The 18,590-nt window shown below is 42.5% G+C and overlaps 1 protein-coding gene across 9 annotated transcripts in view; it reads right to left on the bottom strand.

The window, feature by feature from the left end:
* The window catches only part of ZNRF3 (zinc and ring finger 3), a 257,576-nt gene that overhangs the window by 63,833 nt on the left and 175,153 nt on the right, over window positions 1-18,590 (bottom strand). For all 9 annotated transcript variants that reach the window (XM_024239982.3, XM_054543271.2, XM_024239980.3 and 6 more), the window contains one exon: window positions 1,351-1,476. In XM_024239982.3, the coding sequence (XP_024095750.3) occupies window positions 1,351-1,476 (126 nt within the window). The remainder of the gene's footprint in view (window positions 1-1,350; window positions 1,477-18,590) is intronic.

Raw genomic sequence — 18,590 nt, 5'->3', positions numbered from 1 at the left:
CAGCTAATAATTCCTGTGGGGTTATTTTTTCCAACTAAAGGGCAGGAGAACTTGACAAGTGACTTGAAGTTATTCAGAAGACAAGAGGGATGCAAAAACCACAAATAGATTAGACCTGTTGAGGGTACCTGGAGCCAAAGGTCTTTCAGAAGACACTGGCAGGGGCTACTTTAAGTCTGGAAAGTCTCCCCTCTCTAGCACCCTGCTTCAAAACCACCCCTTCTCTCTCCTGGATTTCTCAAGAGAGCCTCAAGAGATTAGGAACCAGGGCAGTTTTTTGCCCCAGCTCTCTCCCCATGGTACCTAGAATGGCAGCTTTTGAGAATATAAAAGATATCCAGTCAGTACCACTATCCTTAGGAGGGACCACCTTTCTCCCAGCCAAAATTCAAATCACCTTCTCTGAACCTTTACTTTTAACAAAATGATGCAGTTTAAACAAAATCCAGTTTAAAACAGGTTGTTACCTGTCATATTTTAAGATTGTTGATGAGTGGCTTTCCAAAGTAAATTTATTTCTATCTTATACTACAGTCAAAGTAATGCTGACCCTCTTGGCTAAAAAGTCTTTTTTAGTACTTCTAAATGGAGTGATGGTAGCCAATGGCAGCAAATGTTTATTGAGGGCTTACTCTTGTGTGAGGCGTTTGCATCTCATCTCACCTCCTAACCACCTATGAGGTAAGTTCTAATACAGGACCATAATTGCTGTCTGCCATTCTGAAACCAAAAAAAGCTCTAAAACCGAAACATTTTCCCATAACTTACTTGGCAGCAAAACTTAATGGACCTGAACTCATCTGGAGGCAAAGCTGCCGTGAACTAACACGAGGCTATTTAGATTTTAGTTATCCCACTTAATGTGAAGATCTCTATGGTTTGCTATACAAATGTGAATGTGTTTGGTTGCTGAGTACTTCCCCAGGTCTCTTGGAGGTTACTTAATATAAAATCTATACCCCTTAATGCCTTTCTAAACCCCCCAAATCTCAGAATTCTGAAACATCTGGCCCCAAGGGTGTAAGATAAAGTATTGTGAATCTCTATTATTAGCCCATTTCACAGACAAGACACTAAGACTCCTTGAGGGGAAGCAACTTGCCCAAGGCCACACAATGGACAAGAGGGTAGAGCCCACTCTGAGACTGGCAGTCTCTTTCAGTCTGGGCTTGTAAACACTGGTGGGCCACTGCAAGGCATGTCTCAGTCCCCACCTCATGCAACTTCAGCCGGGAAGGAGCACTGTGCCAGCATGGCTCTTCTCCATAATCAACTATTTGAGGAATGCTGAAATGGAAGAGTGGAAAACACCAACCAGAAACACAGTGATTCCAAGGGCCTGGTGCTTACCTTGCCTAGGACAGTGAGGCATGGTTTCGGGTCCAATTCTGGCTGTTCCAGCTTCACCACTCCTACCCAGCCATATTCATACAAGTCCTCTTCGTCATTGTTATTACATAGGCCCAGTGGGTGCATCTAGGAAATAAAATGGAAAGAAAACTTCAGCAGGCAAGCTACACATTTGCTTGACTCATACTGTGTATTTCTCAAATGCTATAGCCAAAAGCAACGTCAAAACTTAAAATTTTAAGAGTGGGGACAGTTTTTCAACCCAAGGGGAATTTTATTTCAGCACAATGAGCTGAGCACTGGGGAGAACACAATAGAGCCATTATAAATGTATGTCATGCATGCTTTTTTTACTGCCTTGTAAGTGATGGTGATCCAAGGTGGAAACTGCCCAATAGGATCTAGGGAAGGAAAACAGCACAATTCCCATATAAATGCCAATCTAAATTGCTGTGAAATACCATAAATTTAACACTAAGTAGCAATTACAGACGAGACTAGCTAGGTTAGTATCCAAGATTGTTTGGCTTCTAGACTTCAACAACATGTCTACTTCAACTTACGCAAGAGGATCTGGAAACACATCCCGGACTCTATGCAGAGACCACAGAAATCACCAGTGTAATTAACAGGCTGTTTAAAGGCTACCCCCGGTTACTGGGAAACAGATAAAATTATTTGAGGTCTTTTCAAAATTTGCAAAGCACAAAATCAAAGATGGGCAGATAAGCAGTGTCAAATTTCTGTGTGTGAAAGTGCAGTCAAACCAGAACAACTCTAAGGTTTGCGCTCACAGTTCTATCATTGAGTGGTACCAGGCCCTAGAATCCCTAATAACAATCTGAGAAGAGGAAATCCTCAGGGATAAACATAACTTATCAAGAAGCTGATAAGCCTAGCACTGTGTGTGCTAAGCTCTTAAATAAGTGGAAGAAATACGTCTTTAGATTCATGACAAGTTAGAAACACAACAGACCTAAGAATGCACTCTAGACAGAATATGGCCCCCAAGATATCTATGTCCTAATCTCCAGAACCTGTGCATAAGTTACCTCACACAGCAAGAGACTTTGCAGATGTGATTGAGTTTGAGATGGACAGATTCCTGAATTATCTGGATTGGTCCAGTGCAATCACAAAGGTCCTTATAAGGGAAGCAGAGAAGCATGAGAAAGATGGAGAACAGATGTGATGACAGAAGCAGAGGCTGATGTGCTTTGAAGGTGGAGGAGGGGGCCATTAATCAAGAAATGAGGATGGCCCCTAGAAGCTGACAAAGATGAAAAATGGATTCTCCCCTCAAGCTTCCAGAAAGAATGTAGCCCTGAAGACCTGTTTGGGACTTCTGACCTCCAGAACTGTAAGAGAATGAATTTGTGTTGCTTTAAGCCACTAAGTTTGTATAAACTTGTTACAGCAGCAAATAGGAAACTAATATGCCCACATTATCCCCTACTTGCTTTACAGATGAGAACAGAAATCCAAGATAAGTGGCTTTTCCAAGACACAGCCAGTATGTGGCACACCCAGAGGTGACCAGGCCCTTGGATTAACAATCCAGTGCCTTCCCACTCCACTTGCTTACTTTATCTTCCCTTCCTCTGAGAGCTGACCATCTGACAGGGGAAGACTAAGAGATAAAATCCTTAGGAAAAAAAGTTTCCAGCTCTAAATCCTGTGGTATTCAAGTGTAACATGAGTTTGGTGCAGGCAGCAAGAGTTGCTAGAATGTTTGGGGAGGCTTTGCGCAGCTGCTGAGCCTCGAGTGAGCTTAGAAGGAAGAGTCAGGCTGATAGGGCAAAATGAGAGAGGGAGGTTAGTTCCAAGCCTGGGGAGGAGTTGCTAAGAGATGATATAGAGGGGAGAAAAGGATGCATCCAGTCTGATGAGTAGGTAGGGGTCACTGTCTACACTGAGAAGGAAAGAGAAGGGCTCAAAAACCAGGACGAAGTCTGGACACCAAGACAGTATTACAGGTTATTAGGCAGAAGATTGTGCACTGAAAGAAGTTATTTTAGGCAGGCAGGTAACCTCTTCAAGCAGTGGTATTCTTGGACTCCAGAGACAGCAACGAGTGGAGGGCAAAGGGTGCAGGCCAAAAATGAGAGATCCTTGACAATTCAATGAAACAACAGGAAGGGGGTTGCACAAGCTCATAAGGCAGGTGAGAGGTCACCACTGCTGAGCACAGGGTGGCCAGCAGCTGTCTTTATAGTGGGTGAGAGATACCCCACCCCTTGGGAATTCCAAGATATGAGATAGAGGGCCCTGGGATCTAACTTTGCATGAGCTTTCAGGCTTATGGAATTTGCCTGAAGGGCCAATGGAGGTTCTGCGGTGCCATCGGTGGTGCAACCTTTCCTCCAGGGTGCCCCTGCAGGATTCAGCCCACTCTAGAATGTTCTACAGTTATTAAACAATGAGTAGTCTGAAATGCTGAGACCTCCAACTAGAAAAAGGATGAGCAAGAGGGATGAGCCAATTATGTCACAGCTCAGGCACCTCTGACCTCCAGGAAAGGGCTCAAGACCCGGCTCACTCCAGCACAGCTCAGCCAGCTTCCTGAAGTCCCAGGTCAAATCATGGTAACGGCAACCAGTATTCCAAGGTATTTTTAACCTGGCCACACAACTTGGAGGTTTCCAGATGAATGGCTGCTTTTGGTTACTTATACATTTATGGGGTTTGGCCAATGATAAAGAATTGCTTTGGAGGAGCATAGGTATCATCTGGGTCTAAGACTTTGCATCTATATCAAAACTTTACTAAAGAAAGAAGCCAGGCACAAAACACCGCATATTGTATGATTCCATTACATGTCCAGAAGAGGCAAAACCATTGAGACAGAAAGCAGACTAGTGGTTGCCAAGGGCAGCAGGGAGGGGGCAAATAAGGAGTGACTGCTTAATGGGTACAGGGCTTCCTTTTGGGTGATGAAAACGTTCTGGAACTAGATGGTGGTGAAGATTGCACAACACTGTGAACATATTAAATGCCACTTAATTTCATGCTTTAAAATGATTAAAATGGTAAATTTTATATGAATTTCACAATTAAAAGGTTTTTTTAAAAAAAAAAAAAACAAGCAACTGTCCTAAGAGCTTACTTAGGAATGACTTACGCCCTGCCTAGCATTGCCCTCAACTAACACGGGGATCCCACAGTGAAGGACAATGTGGTTTCTACCCTTCCAGAGCCTAAGTGAATTCCAGCAGCCCTTCAGGAAACCGGGTCCTGCAGAATACTACCTACCAGAAGATGAAAAACAGGTTCTTGCACAAGTAAATAACACTGAGAAGCTCTTCACAGGGACTCAGGATCTACATGTGTGAATTAAAGCTCTGTAGTGGCCAATGGTTTAAAAAGTCTTTTAACCTTTGCTAAAACCACCATTTCCTACCCTTTGTTTATAAACTTGTTTTGCATTTAATCTGATCACACGATTTCATGGGACACACTTTGAGAGATGCTAAGTTAGGGAGAACACATACACCCGCATGGCAATAAACCTACAGTAAATATGATGAGGTAAAGCTAAATGTCTGCAAATGCTGAACATCCATGATGCAAAGACTTAAGGCCATGGCAGAAAGAAATGGAGGGACAGTCGAGGGAGCTGGAGAAAAGACGAGGCTTAGGAGAGCAGCAGATGTGGAGGACGGGGAGAAGACAACGAATGGAAACCAAGAGGCAGCTGAAGCCAAAGCCGAGGCCTGATCCACTGCAGCCAGTGAGGTGGAAGTGGGCCTGACCAGGCCAGAGGCTTACTCTCTTGGAGGAGCAGAACACACGGCCTCAGGAAAGGCATGTGGAGAGCGTGTGGGGGCATGCAGAAATCTGAACTATGTAAGCCTCAAACAGACCAAGGGGTCCCTCGGGGCTGTCAGGGTCCCCTGGGGCTGTCAGGCTGGTGCCCTGGGCCACATTTCATTGCCAGGCTCTCTCCCCTCCTAAGCAGTCATTCCTTCCCACTCTCCTCCAAACTCCTCTATCAAATCTTCCCGACACTGGGGTGGGTGACTGTTAGCAGCTCAACACATCAGCCCCGTCAAGGGCACTGACTTCTGAACAGGAACGAAAGCCTTTAAAACTAAAAGGAATTTTTCTAAAGTGCCAGTGGGAGGGACGCTTTACCCTCTCGTGGAGGGTAAAGAAGCCACTCAGATCACATCTCAGAGGATAAAAAACTTACCTCACCATCCATTCCACCTTCCCACTTCCACCCTAAGTTCCTTCTCTCCTGAGCTCCTTATTCCAGTTTACATCTCCAGTGCAAGTCTGTTAATTCAATCTAACAGGCTCCTTTGACCCACCTATTGAATATCATATTATACGATTCAGGTCTCTGTCAGCTGGCCCCTGACGACAGCATCAGCCACCGTAGGACTCCAGCCATTTCCACCCTGAGGTTCTCTTTTCCCAAGGGCTCCAAGTTATGAGCTCAGGAGATGTTTTTATAGAGAAGCAGAAGTAGTCATTATGTGAAAATATTCCTTAGTGAACTGACCTGTCCCAAGGATGGAGTATACTAGGCAAAGGCATAAAATGCAAATGAACATACCATTTCGTTTGCATTTTATGGGAAAAGTGAAACAGAGGCCTTTCCTATTAACTGGACATCTACAATGTTAACACTTCTTTTTTTTTTTTTTTTTTTTTTTTTAAAGGCAGGGTCTCGTTCTGTCACCCAGATGGGAGTGCGGTGGCGCGATCACAGCTTACTGCAACCTCGACCTCCTAGGCTCAAGCAATCCTGCCACCTCATTTATTGACTTTTTTTTTTTTTTGTAGAGACAGGTCTCACAATGTTGCCCAGGCTGGTCTTGAACTCCTAGGCTCAAGCAATCCTTCCGCCTCAGCCTCCCAAAGTGCTGGAATTACAGGTGTGAGCTGCTGCGCCTGACCGGTTTACACATTTTAATCTCATATTTAATCCAACAGTGAACTCCTGCTAATTGTTGGAATATCAGATGATATAGTGACTAAACTATGTAAATAAGTTGCAAACTAGAACTGCAAATCAGCAACCAATGCAGAATTTAACAGAGTCCATGAAAGTCCTATTAGTCAACAACTGGATTCCACTCAAAGCCAATGGCAAACAATCTAGTTAAGGATTAAAGAAGAAGAAACACGCATGGGAGCTTCCACAGAGGATGATCAAAGGATTAAGAGAGACCTTTGGAAAAAGTGAGAGTCCTCTCAGTTGGAAAACAACTTTTTTTTTTTTAGACGGAGTATCCATTGCCCAGGCTGGAGCACAGTGGCGCGATCTCGGCTCACTGCAACCTCTGCTTCCCGGGTTCAAGCAATTCTCTTGCCTCAGCCTCTTGAGTAGCTGGGATTAGAGGTGCCCACCACCACACTCAGCTAATTTTTATATTTTTAGTAGAGTCAGGGTTTCACCACGTTGGCCAGGCTGGTCTCAAATTCCTGACCTCAGGTGATCCACCCGCCTTGGACTCCCAAAGTGCTGGGATTACAGGCATGAGCCACTGCACCCGGCTGAACTCAAACCTAAGTGAAGGATGCTATATGCACAGTTTTATACAATTTTGCTGAGAATATCCCCGCACTGCCCACAAGAGATTCAATCTTTGTTTATTCTCAAAAATCAGTACAAGGCTGCAATTATAATTTAAATATAAACCATTACTTTCATTTTTATTTTTTAAGATATAGCCCCAATGAAACCTTTATTTCTACTTTCTCCTAAGAAATACTAGGCCCTAAGCCAGGCATAGTGACACACACCTATAATCCTAGCTACTGGGAGGCTGAAGTGGGAGGATGGTTTGAACCCAGGAGTTCGAGACCAGCCTGGCCAACATAGCAAGACTGCGTCTCAATTTTTTTAAAAAGATAAAACAGAATTATTAGCCTCTAATTTTAAAAGATCCCAAGGTCCTTATCTGGATAACAATCATCTGTAGAGAATAAGAACCTTCTCTGTAAGAAATTCCTAAACTCTCCCAAAGTTTCAGCTAGACACTGCTTCCACACCATCTCTGCAGTCATCAGGTAAAAACCAGGCGTGTTATTCACACATGCTAACACTAGCCAGAGACATATAGGCACTGACTACATATAAGACCTGTGTGGTTCTGAATGCCTAATCATTCAAAATTCATCGTAGGATACTTCAGTGTATGGTGTTCGAGCATGTTAACTTTGAACTTAATGTAGCATATAAGCATTTAAAAGTTATAGGCATTTCTGAGTTTATTTTCTTAAAATATTTGGACGGGTAGGGCTTTCCTAGTCAGATGCTTGACATTTACGTTTTTGCCTTATTATTTTTAAGAAGATTAAAAACAGCTGAATTGTGTGTAAGAACTCAAGGACATCAGAATGAACTACTAATGAAAACATAAAGAAAAAAATCAAATAGACATGGAAACCCTAGACTGGAACCAAGACTCCATCCAACAGAGAATACTAAGGGGAAGGATGGCTTGAAATGAGAAGACAAGCAAAACTTCTGGGGCAGATTCACAGAAGAACTTGATGCAAATAATTAATAAGCTATAATGAAAGTGCAATGCTGTAACAGAAAATATGTCCTGAGTTATAACTTTTTGTTTTACTTTTGCTCTTTGTGCAATAACTTTGGGATACTCGACATCTTGCTTAAGTCAACTGAAGGAAAATGCCTACTCACTCCTTTATCAAGAGTTTGACATTATTATGAAACTGTGGCTCTTACCCTCTCACTCCTTATTTTGTTCCAAGGGATATTTTGGGAAGGAAGGAATGAGATTTGAGATCATGCAATCTTGTGTTGAAATCTCACTTCTGCCTTTTATGAAGCACATCACCTAGGCAGATGGGTTGATTTCTATAAACCTTGATTTTTAAAATTATTTGTATATATTGAAGTGTGACTTTGTTACATGGCTATATTGCGTAGTGGGGAAATCTGGGCTTTTAGTGTATCCATCACCTGAATAATGTAAATGGTACCCATTAAGTAATTTCCCATAATCCATTCCCCTTCCCCCCTTCCACCCACCCTTCTGAGTCTCCAATGCCTGTACTTCCACACTCTATGCCCCTATCTGTTTTCCATATGGATTTTCTTATCTGTAAAATGGAGACTGTAGCATCTGTCTTAACTGATATGGACAAATATAGACATCCTTAAGGATTAAATGAGATAAAATACATCAACATAGTAACACCAGTAGACGTTCCATCAATGGGAAAGCTCTCTCCTTCACCTTCTCTAGACCTGTCATGTTCATTTGCATTTTATGCCTTTGCCTAGAATACTTTGCCCTTCAAAATCAACTCTTCTTGATTCTCAAATGCTTTGTATGGTGCTTACTGGTTCCTACAGCCTCCCCTCTAAGATGGGCACCTGCTTCTAGAAAGTCTTATTCAGAAGTCCCCTTTCACCCTACACAGAGCTTTGCACACAACAGGTGCTCAATAAATGACTGCTGGCTGAACAAATGACCTCTGGCCTGGAGGCAGGCCTGCTGCCATGTCTCTTGCTGTTTTTGGTGAGCCACTTGGGTCTCTACTCTGCTAAGTGAGGGACCAGGGCAAATAGGTCAGGATTTAATTAACTTGCTGCATGAACTTTGAAAGACCTAGATCTTACAGTTATTGATTACTGAGTCATCAAAGACATTCCCAGGACAAAAAAGACTTACTGGCAATGGCATAGGAGCAAAGGCTGCTCCTCCTTGGCCTTGCTGTGGGGCCACAGCAGCCCAAGCACGCTGGGGTGGCTACTGCTTTCTATACACAGAGACCACAACACTGGTGCCCTTCACCATGACAGCACCTTGAAAGGACAGTAGAAGGGGAAGGAGAATAGATGATGTCCTCCCCAAAAAAGCAAGTCTCAAATTTTCCCATCCACGTCCAACCTCAGGAGTTGCTGTCAGCAACACAAAACAAGGAAATAAAACTAAGGAAAAGGCAGGCATGGGAGCCAAGCACAGGGAATCCCACAGATTAGAGAAATAAAGAGAAATCCCAGGACGATGGCTTTGCAACCAGCCTGTTGAATGACAGGTCCAGATGGGGCCAGAAGGATGAGGCTACAGGACAGCCAAACAAACAACAACAAAAACACGACTCATTACCCAGTGGGTTAGATGGTACTGAGGAGAGTTTTATAGTTCTGAACAAGAGGATGACAAGTGATAGTTACAGCAAACTAAAGTAATGGAGGGCCAGGGTGAGGGAAGCAATGATTAACTCCAGAAAAAAAACAAAAAGTTACACCAGGATTGGAACCCATAATCAGGGTATGACCTATGTGATATAACTACATTGGAAGAATGCAGGAATGAGAAGAGGGGAGTGAAAAGCAAAATCTTTTTCTGCAGGAGGAGGTCAATAAATTATTCTGCAATGGACTATAAGAGTTACAGAAATTTAGAAAGAATCACAGAGACGAAGAGTAAAAGAAGCCACTAAAGAATTGAAAATAGTTGCCTCTGGGAATAGCAATCAGGGGTGGTGAAACAAGATAATGCTCTTTTTTATTATAAACCATGATGTATGCTTTGTCTTTTTATAAATAGACACGTGAATTATTTTAATCAAAAATTTTATGCACTGCTGGAAATAAGTCCCTTTCTCCAAGTGTTCCAGCAGATTCTATGGGTCCTCCTCACTGGAAAAGGCAGAGAAGGATTTCATCAGGCCCAAGAGAGACCCCACAGGCTCCCTGCACTGAGGAGCGGACATCTGAAGGGGGACTTCGTCTGAGACGGCTGTTCTGGGAGCCATCCAGGACGTGGGCTGGGGATGACTCAGGGAGACACGGTAAGAGAAAGAACCAGCAGCTTTCACCACCCTTCACAACCAAAAATAGCTCCCAGGTGGCATCAGAGTGTGATATAGATTTGGGTGTTACAGAGATGGCAGACACAATAACCAGGGTGATTGTTCTGAGAAGCTCCAATTTTCTCCCAGACACAGATATAACCTCTAGAAGAGGAACTCAACATTCCACTTGGATTTCTGAATAGAGTTACTAAGGCAAAATGCTACCAACAAGCAATGCATATACCTGGCCATCTCTGGTACCAGGTATCAAACAACTGGTTTTATGTTTAAATATGAAGATGAACTTTCTTCAACTTCCTCAGAGCCCAGTGAGACTGACTATCATGGTTTCCTGTGGTTTCATGTTTTGTTAATGGACAAAGAAGCTAGGGGAACTTCGAAGCCAAAAGACGATGTCAGACAAGGTTAAATATCTGGAGAAAAAGAACTATGTTCCCTTGAGTATGGTACATCAAGCCAAACTTTGAAACCAAGACCAGCTCTTTAAGAAGCTTTCAGTACAAAATCCTTGAGATATACTGGTGCACTTTCCACATGTCTTAAAGGGCAAAACTGAAACTAGGGCTAGTGGTGCTTTTATCCAAGGTTACAAATCTCTACACTAGGCTGAGAGTTTAAAATAACTTCAAAAGAGCCGCCTGCTTCTAAGTGGGTTACTGTTACACAGGAGCCAAATACTAAACTAATAGGAGGACGAGACATTTCACTCTGTAATATTATCTCATCAAAAAATTCCTGGGGATTTAAAAGGGAAACTTCCTTCCTTTTGTTCTTTTGCCACTGACGGCCAGGGTAGGGTGTCGCTGTGGTACAGAGTTTCACATCAGTCCCAGACCTTTTCTTAAAAGGTGTGGTGGCTAAAACCAAGACTTATAATTTACGTGAAAGAATGGAAAAAGGACAGACCCACCCATTTTTCTCTTGAATCATAAGGATTTTTTTCCCTCTTCTATGTACAAAGAAACGGACAATTCTTTTGCTCTTTGAACAAAGAGCCTAAACCTTTTTCTGGATCTAGAATCAAACAGAACCTGAATAGTTATTCTCCCTGTTGTCATAGCAATGAGGGGAACTGTGATGGGTCGGAAACTACCCCAGACACCAAAAAGCTGCTGGCTGTTGCTGCTGTTTCACAGAGAATTCCAGCTGGGAATGGCCTGAAGACTGTGGAGTTTTCTCGGCTGAGGACTCTGGCTTTCAGAACACTTGGCTGGAGTCTCCCCCAGTGGGTATCACTTTTTTTGAGAAAAACCAAAAAGAGCCTCTATACCTATTTCATTCCTCTGTACCAAATGGACAACTGAGAAGTGACCTGTCAGAAACCTGGGGAAGCAGCAGGCATTTCAAATCCACCTTTTCTCTTGAGTATCTCCCATGCCCTAGAATTTCATTTTGTCAGAAAATTATGTTAAAACTTACATATGGCCCCATGTATATCTCGTGTCTGACTTTACAAACCCTCGCTTAGAATGGCTGTTGCTAGTTTCAAATAGATAAGCCTCGTAAGTTAAATTTTTTTTTAAGTATCCAGTAGACTATAGAAATCTTAAGCTAAATTAATTCTAAATTCATTCTTGAAGTGACTCAGAGTGACTCATGTGCCTACCAGATGACAAGTATTGTTCTCTACACAGGAATTCACTGACACAGTTTTACTTCAAATTGCAAGGCAACTTATAAAGGACACTTGATCGTTTTTATTATGAAAAGGATTAAGTGCTTAAACACATCAAAGAGTTACTAAATTAAGATGAAATACAATACTATAAAACAACAAATCATTCAAACTACATGATGCTGAACTGAAACTAGAAAAATAAGTGAAAGAAAATTCCAAAGCTATATTAATTTATTTTTTATTCAGACAGGGTCTCACTTTGTCACCCAGGCTGGCGTGTAGAGGCATAATCTTGGCTCACTGCAGCCAGGACTTCCTCCTGACTCAGTCCCCCAGGTAGTTGGGATTACAGGCATGCACCACCGTGCCCAGCTAATTTTTGTATTTTTAGTAGAGACAGGGTCTCACTATGTTGTCCAGGCTGGTCTCAAACTCCTGGATCCAACTCAAGTAACCCACCCACCTCTGCCACCCAGCCTATTCATTTATTTTTTGAGACAGGGTCCTGCTCTGTTGCCCATGCTGGAGTGCAGTGGCATGATCTTTGCTCAATGCAACCTCTGCCTCATTTATATGTTTATAAATGATGAAGCCACGTGAGCTAAGTCAATTCCTTTAGGACAATTAGTGAACTAGATAGTGACAAAGTGGGGCAGAAAGTACAAATGTTATTTTTTAAACTTCTCCATATGAGCAGGTACAGAACAAAGATACACTGCAAGGAATGAAATGACTGAGAGTTAAGGGATATATGCAACTAATTTATAGTAAGAAAACAGAATCATCATCCACCTTATTGGTGATGAATACAACAGCAAAATCAGCCAAGTAAACCAGCTCTAAACCCAACTTGGGCAAACACATTCTGGCCATGCTGCAAATTGGCTCAAATTGGGGGAAGCGGTCTGGCAATGAGACAATGCCCAAGCTCTGTTATGTCCTTCCCCCACAATTTCATTTTTCAAACAGACCCCGAGGAAATAACCTCAAAGTAGTAATTTTTTTTTTCTTGAGACAGAGTCTTGCTCTGTTGCCCAGGCTGGAGTGCAGTGGTGTGATCTCAGCTCACTGCAATCTCTGCCTCCCAGGTTCAAGCGATTCTCCTGCCTCAGCCTCCTGAGGAGCTGGGATTACAGGCGCCCGCCACCACGTCTGGCTAATTTTTGTACTTTTAGTAGAGACGAGGTTTCATTATGTTGGCCAGGCTGGACTTGAACTCTTTTTTTTTTTTCTTTTTTTGAGACAGAGTATCGCTCTGTCTCCCAGGCTGGAGTGCAGTGGCCCGATCTTGATCTCGGCTCACTACAACCTCCACCTCCCGGTTTCAAGCGATTCTCCTGCCTCAGCCTCCTGAGTAGCTGGGACTACAGGCGTCTGCCACCACTCCCGGCTAATTTTTGTATTTTTAGTAGAGACAGGGTTTCACCATATTGGCCAGGCTGGTCTCGAACTCCTGACCTTGTGATCCGCCCGCCTCGGCCTCCCAAAGTGCTGGGATTACAGGCGTGAGCCACTGCGCCTGGCCTGGTCTTGAACTATTGACGTCATGATCCGCCCGCCTCGGACTCCCAAAATGCTAGGATTACAGGCATGAGCCACTGCACCCAGCCAAAGTAGTAACTTTATATGATGAAATCTTTAAGTAGTCCTCCTCTAAACTGTGAAAACTTAGAAAGAAAAAAAAATTCGCCCAAAGACTATATAATAAAAACAATGTGCATAATTTATGGGATGTAATGTCACCACAGTAAGATAATAATGAAGATAACATAGTATTAGAAGTATGTACAAAATTTTCAGAAAAGTTAATGTACAGACTTAAAAATCATATCTGCCTGTAATCTCAGCACTTTGGGAGGCCAAGATGGGAGGATTACTTGAGCCCAGGAGTTTGGGACTAACCTGGGCAACACAGTGAGACCCCTGTCTCTACAAAAATTAAAAAATTAGGTGGCATGCACCTGTGGTCCTTGCTACTCGAGAGGCCAAGGTGGGAGGATTGCTTGAGCCTGGAAGGTTGAGGCTGCAATGAGCTATGATCTGGCCACTGCGTGCCAGCCTGGACAAGAGTGAGACCCTGTCTCAAAAAAATTAAAAAAAAAAATAAAAATCACATCTGTATCTAGATGAAAACTAAAAGGAAACAAAGAATTTACAAAGTTAATGGAATGGAGAGTATGAATAGTAGGAGATTTTTTCTTTTTTGGATTCTACTACTCATTTAAACCAACATTTGATAAGCAATGACCTTGTGGCTGGACACCAGGCAAGAACAGTGATTAAGAGCTGAGCCCTCCTTTACTGTAATGTTGTTTAATCAGGAGTTTGAAAACAATTATAAAATGTATATGCATCTGCTGACAGGACAGGTGACCAAAATTTGAAGCTAACCAGGGCTTTTTCCCATGAATTGGCTCTATGTATAACACAGTTTAAAAGTAACAAATGGCAGTATTAAGTAGTAACATGCATTGTCAAAGAGATGCATTCCAGCCAGGCACGGTGGCTCATGCCTGTAATCCCAGCACTTTGGGAATCCGAGGCGGGCGGATCATGAGGTCAGGAGATCGAGACCATCCTGGCTAACTCGGTGAAACTCCGTCTCTACTAAAAATACAAAAACAAAATTAGCCGGACATGATGGAGGGCGCCTGTAGTCCCAGCTACTCGGGAGGCTGAGGCGGGAGGATGCCATGAACCCGGAAGGTAGAGCTTGCAGTGAGCCGAGATCGTGCCACTGTACTCCAGCCTGGGTGACAAAGCGAGACTCCGTCTCAAAAAAACAAAAACAAAAAAGAGAGAGAGAGAGATGCATTCCTTTCCCACAATATTTCCTGATATTTGGAGAATTTCTTACAAGGAACCAGTGGGATGTATTGGTTTGTTGTAACCTTGAGTAGCTTTCTGAATGCAAAGGAAGGCAGGCCCTTGAGAGGCAGGTTCATTACCTTCCAGTCAAGATTTTAAGCTCATTCCTTTTTATTTTTTTTTTAAATTTCTTTCATTGGAAAAACATAGAAACAAAAATGGAAGAAATAATTCAACATTTGCCAAGTAACCATTCTGAGAAGGGGATTCTCAACACAGTGTTAAGAGCGGGCACTTTAGTGAAGGGCCTAAGGCAGAGCCTCTCATTCTCCACTCCCTGATGATGCTGTGCTATGCTGTGGTGTGCTACGATGAACAAGGGCTTCGAGTCGCACTGGCCCACGGTGGATCCCAGTACTGCCTCTTCTGTGTGACCTTAGAAGAGTCATGTAACTTCATCTGAAGGGCAGTCCTGATCCTGCCCATCCTGCTTTTATTTCCGATGATCAGATACAAAGAGGCCCATGTACCTCGCATGCAAAAAGTAGGGCAATAGACATCATACCAAAAGCATAGGCAGCCAAAGAAAAAATAGACAAAATGAATTTCATCAAAATTAAAAACTTTTGTGCTGTAAAGGATACCACCAAGAAAGTGTAAAAAAGGCCAGGCACCATGGCTCATGCCTGTAATCCCAGCACTTTGGGAGGCCAAGGTAGGAGGATTATTTGAGCTCCGGAGTTTGAGACCAGCCTAAGTAACATAGCAAAACTCTGTCTCTACAAAACATTTAAAAAATTAGCCAGGTGTGGTGGTACATGCCTGTAATCCTGGCTACTTGGGAGGCTGAGGCAGGAAGATTGAGCCCACAAGTTTGAGGCTGCATTAAGCCATGATGGCTCCACTGCGCTCCAGCCTGGAGACAGCAAGGCCCTGTCTCTAAAAATAAATAATTTAAAAGTATAAAACCCACAGAAGAAAATGTATGTGAACTTTTACAACTCAATAAAAAGACAAACTATTCAATTAAAAATGGGCATAGGATCTAAATACATATTTCTCCAAGAGATATGCAAATGTCAACAAGCACATTAAAAGATGCTCAACATCATTAGCCATCAAGGAAACGCAAATCAAAACCATAATGAGACATCAAGTCATACCAAGTGTTGGCTAGAATGTGGAATAATTAGAACCCTGAAACACTGCTGATGGCAGTGCAGAATGGAGCAGCCACTTTGGAAAACAGTCTGGCAGTTCCTCAAAGGCTTAAACATAGAGTGACCATATGACACCCAGCAATTCCACTCCTAAGTATATACCCAAGAGAAAAGAAAACATGGCCACAGAAACTTGTACATGAATGTTCATAGCAGCACTATTCCTAATAACCAAAGAGTGGAAACAATGTGAATGTCCATCAGCCAATGAATGGAAACATCAAGTGTGGTTAACCCGCACCACGGAATATTATTTGGTCACAAAAATGAACAGAGTACTGATACATGCTACAACAGGGATAAACTTTGAGAACATGCTGAGTAAAAGAAGCTAGTCACAAAAGTCCACATCTTATATGATTCTATTATACGAAAGCCCAGAATAGGACAGAGACGGTCGATCGTGGTTGCCTAGCACTGGGGAGGCAGAAGAATGGGAAGACACGGGAGTGAGAGTTAAAAGGTACAGGTTTCTTTCTGAGGTGATTGAAATGTTCTAAAATAGATTGTGGTGATGGTTGTACAACTCTGAATATACTAAAAGCCACTGAATTATACACTTTATATAGGTGAATTATATGGTATGCGTGTATCTTAATAAAGCTGTTATTAAAGAATTATGCAAATAAATGGTAAATGGGGAGAAAGGGAAAAATATAGTGGGGCAAGACTATCACCAGTGGAGTCATGTGATGAAAAGAACAGGCTGGGCGCAGTGGCTCATCCCTGTAATCCCAGCACTTTGGGAGGCCGAGACAAGGGGATCACTTGAAGCCAGGAGTTTGAGACCAGCCTCAGCAACACGGAGAAACCCTGTCTCTACAAAAAATACAAAAACTTAGGCAGGTGTGGTGGCATAAACCTGTAATCCCAGCTGCTCGGGAGGCTGAGGTGGAAGGATTGCTTATGCCCAGGAGTTCAAGGTGACAGGTGACCTATCATGGTGCCACTGCACTCCAGCCTGAATGACAGAGAGAGAGACCATCTCTTAAAAATTTCTTATTTAATTTTTAAAAAAGAATGCAGCTGAGCTCCATTACTCCAGGCAATTACTTTATTTCCCCAAGGTTGTCTCCTCATCTGTAAAATAAGAATGGGGCCAGCCCCACCTGAGTGAGATGGCACAAGTCAATGTCCTTAATAAACACACGTCTTACATCCTGTGGGATGTCAGTCTTTATTCTACCACAATTATGGCGTATGAGGCATGGAAAAGAACCACTTTCATGCTAGCTGTCTCAAAAGGGCATTGTGTCTTAGGTCCTTGGGTGTTTCATGGCCTGGTTCTGAGCCATACCTGAATCAGTAGAGTAAAGTTCCCTTTTTTCTTCATCAAGTTATCTGTTTATGAATTAAAAGCCCATCTACATAACTGAGGCTGCTGGTGATAATCAAGTGGTCAGCACTGGAATTACTATGACTTTTGGTTGGGTCATAGAGCTCCATGGTAGACTTGTTGACTCTCTTTTAAGAATGCTGTCATTGTTCATAGCCTGAATTCAGCAATTAAAAAAACATATTTTTTTAGAGACAGGGTCTTGCTCTATTGTCCAGGCTGGCGTACAGTGGCACCATCATAGCTCACTGCAGCCTCAAACTCCTGGGCTCAAGCAGTCCTTCCACCCTAGCCTCCCAACTTGCAGGAACTACAGGCTTGTGCCACCACACCCAAAAAAACAAACACAGACTTAAGTGAGGTATTTATATACAATAAACTAATCATTTACTGATAACAATGGGTAGTAAGTTTTGACAGGTGCAGACATCTGTGAAACCACCACCACTATCAAGATACAGAACATTTTCATCACCCCAGAAAGTTTCTTGTTCCCTGATGGTCCATTTCTTCTTTCACCCCGTACCCAGACTATCACTGATCTGATTTCTGTTACTATATAAGTTGGTTTATATTTTCTGGAATTCCACATAAACGGAAACATGATGCATCATGCACTCTTTTTGGGGGGAAGGGAAGAACCCTGGGTCCTTTGATTCAGCATCATGTTCTTGAGGTTCATCCATGTGTCAGTGTTTTGCTGCTTATTGCAGAGTAGTGGTCCACTGTATGGGTGAACCACTTTTCATTCACTCATCTGTTGATGGACATTGGATTGTTTCCACTTTTTCACTATTACAAATAAAGCTGCCATGGATATTTGAGTAGGTTTGCGTAGACAAATGTTATTATTTCTCTTGTGTAAATACCTAGGAGTGGAATATCTGGGTCACATGGTAGGTGTATGTTGAGCTTTATAAGAAATTCCAAACTTTTCCAAAGGAACTGTGCCATTTTGGATTACCAAAAGCAATGTATGAGAGTTCCCATTGTTCCACTTCCTCATTGACATTTTTTATTATCAGCCTTTTAATTTTAGCCATTCTAGTGGCACGTAGCAGTATCTCATTGTGGTTTTATTTTGCATTTACTGATGCCCAATGTTGTTGAGCAACTTTTCATGTGTTTATTTGCCATCCCTATCTCTTCTTTGTAAAGTCTCTATTCAAATCTTTTACCTGCTTTTAATTGGGTTGTGTACTTATTGAATTTTCAGAGTTCTCTCCATACTCTGAATAACAGTCTTCAGTCTTCTTTTGAGTCTTACAGTAATTATCATATCTTTGTAGTCGGGTAAGAAGGGCTAATTTTCATTTCATTGTTTAAAACTGAGCTTCCTCCAAAACAAACCTTTTCTGTCATGTTCCTCTTCTCAAGTAATGGCATTTCATTCCTTGGAGTCATACTTGCTTCCTTTCTCCCCTACCCACATCCAACCCTTCAGCAAATT

The sequence above is a fragment of the Pongo abelii genome, chromosome 23 (assembly GCF_028885655.2).
Source record: "Pongo abelii isolate AG06213 chromosome 23, NHGRI_mPonAbe1-v2.0_pri, whole genome shotgun sequence".
Lineage (NCBI taxonomy): Eukaryota > Metazoa > Chordata > Mammalia > Primates > Hominidae > Pongo > Pongo abelii.
This window is presented reverse-complemented; position numbering and strand designations above follow the sequence as displayed.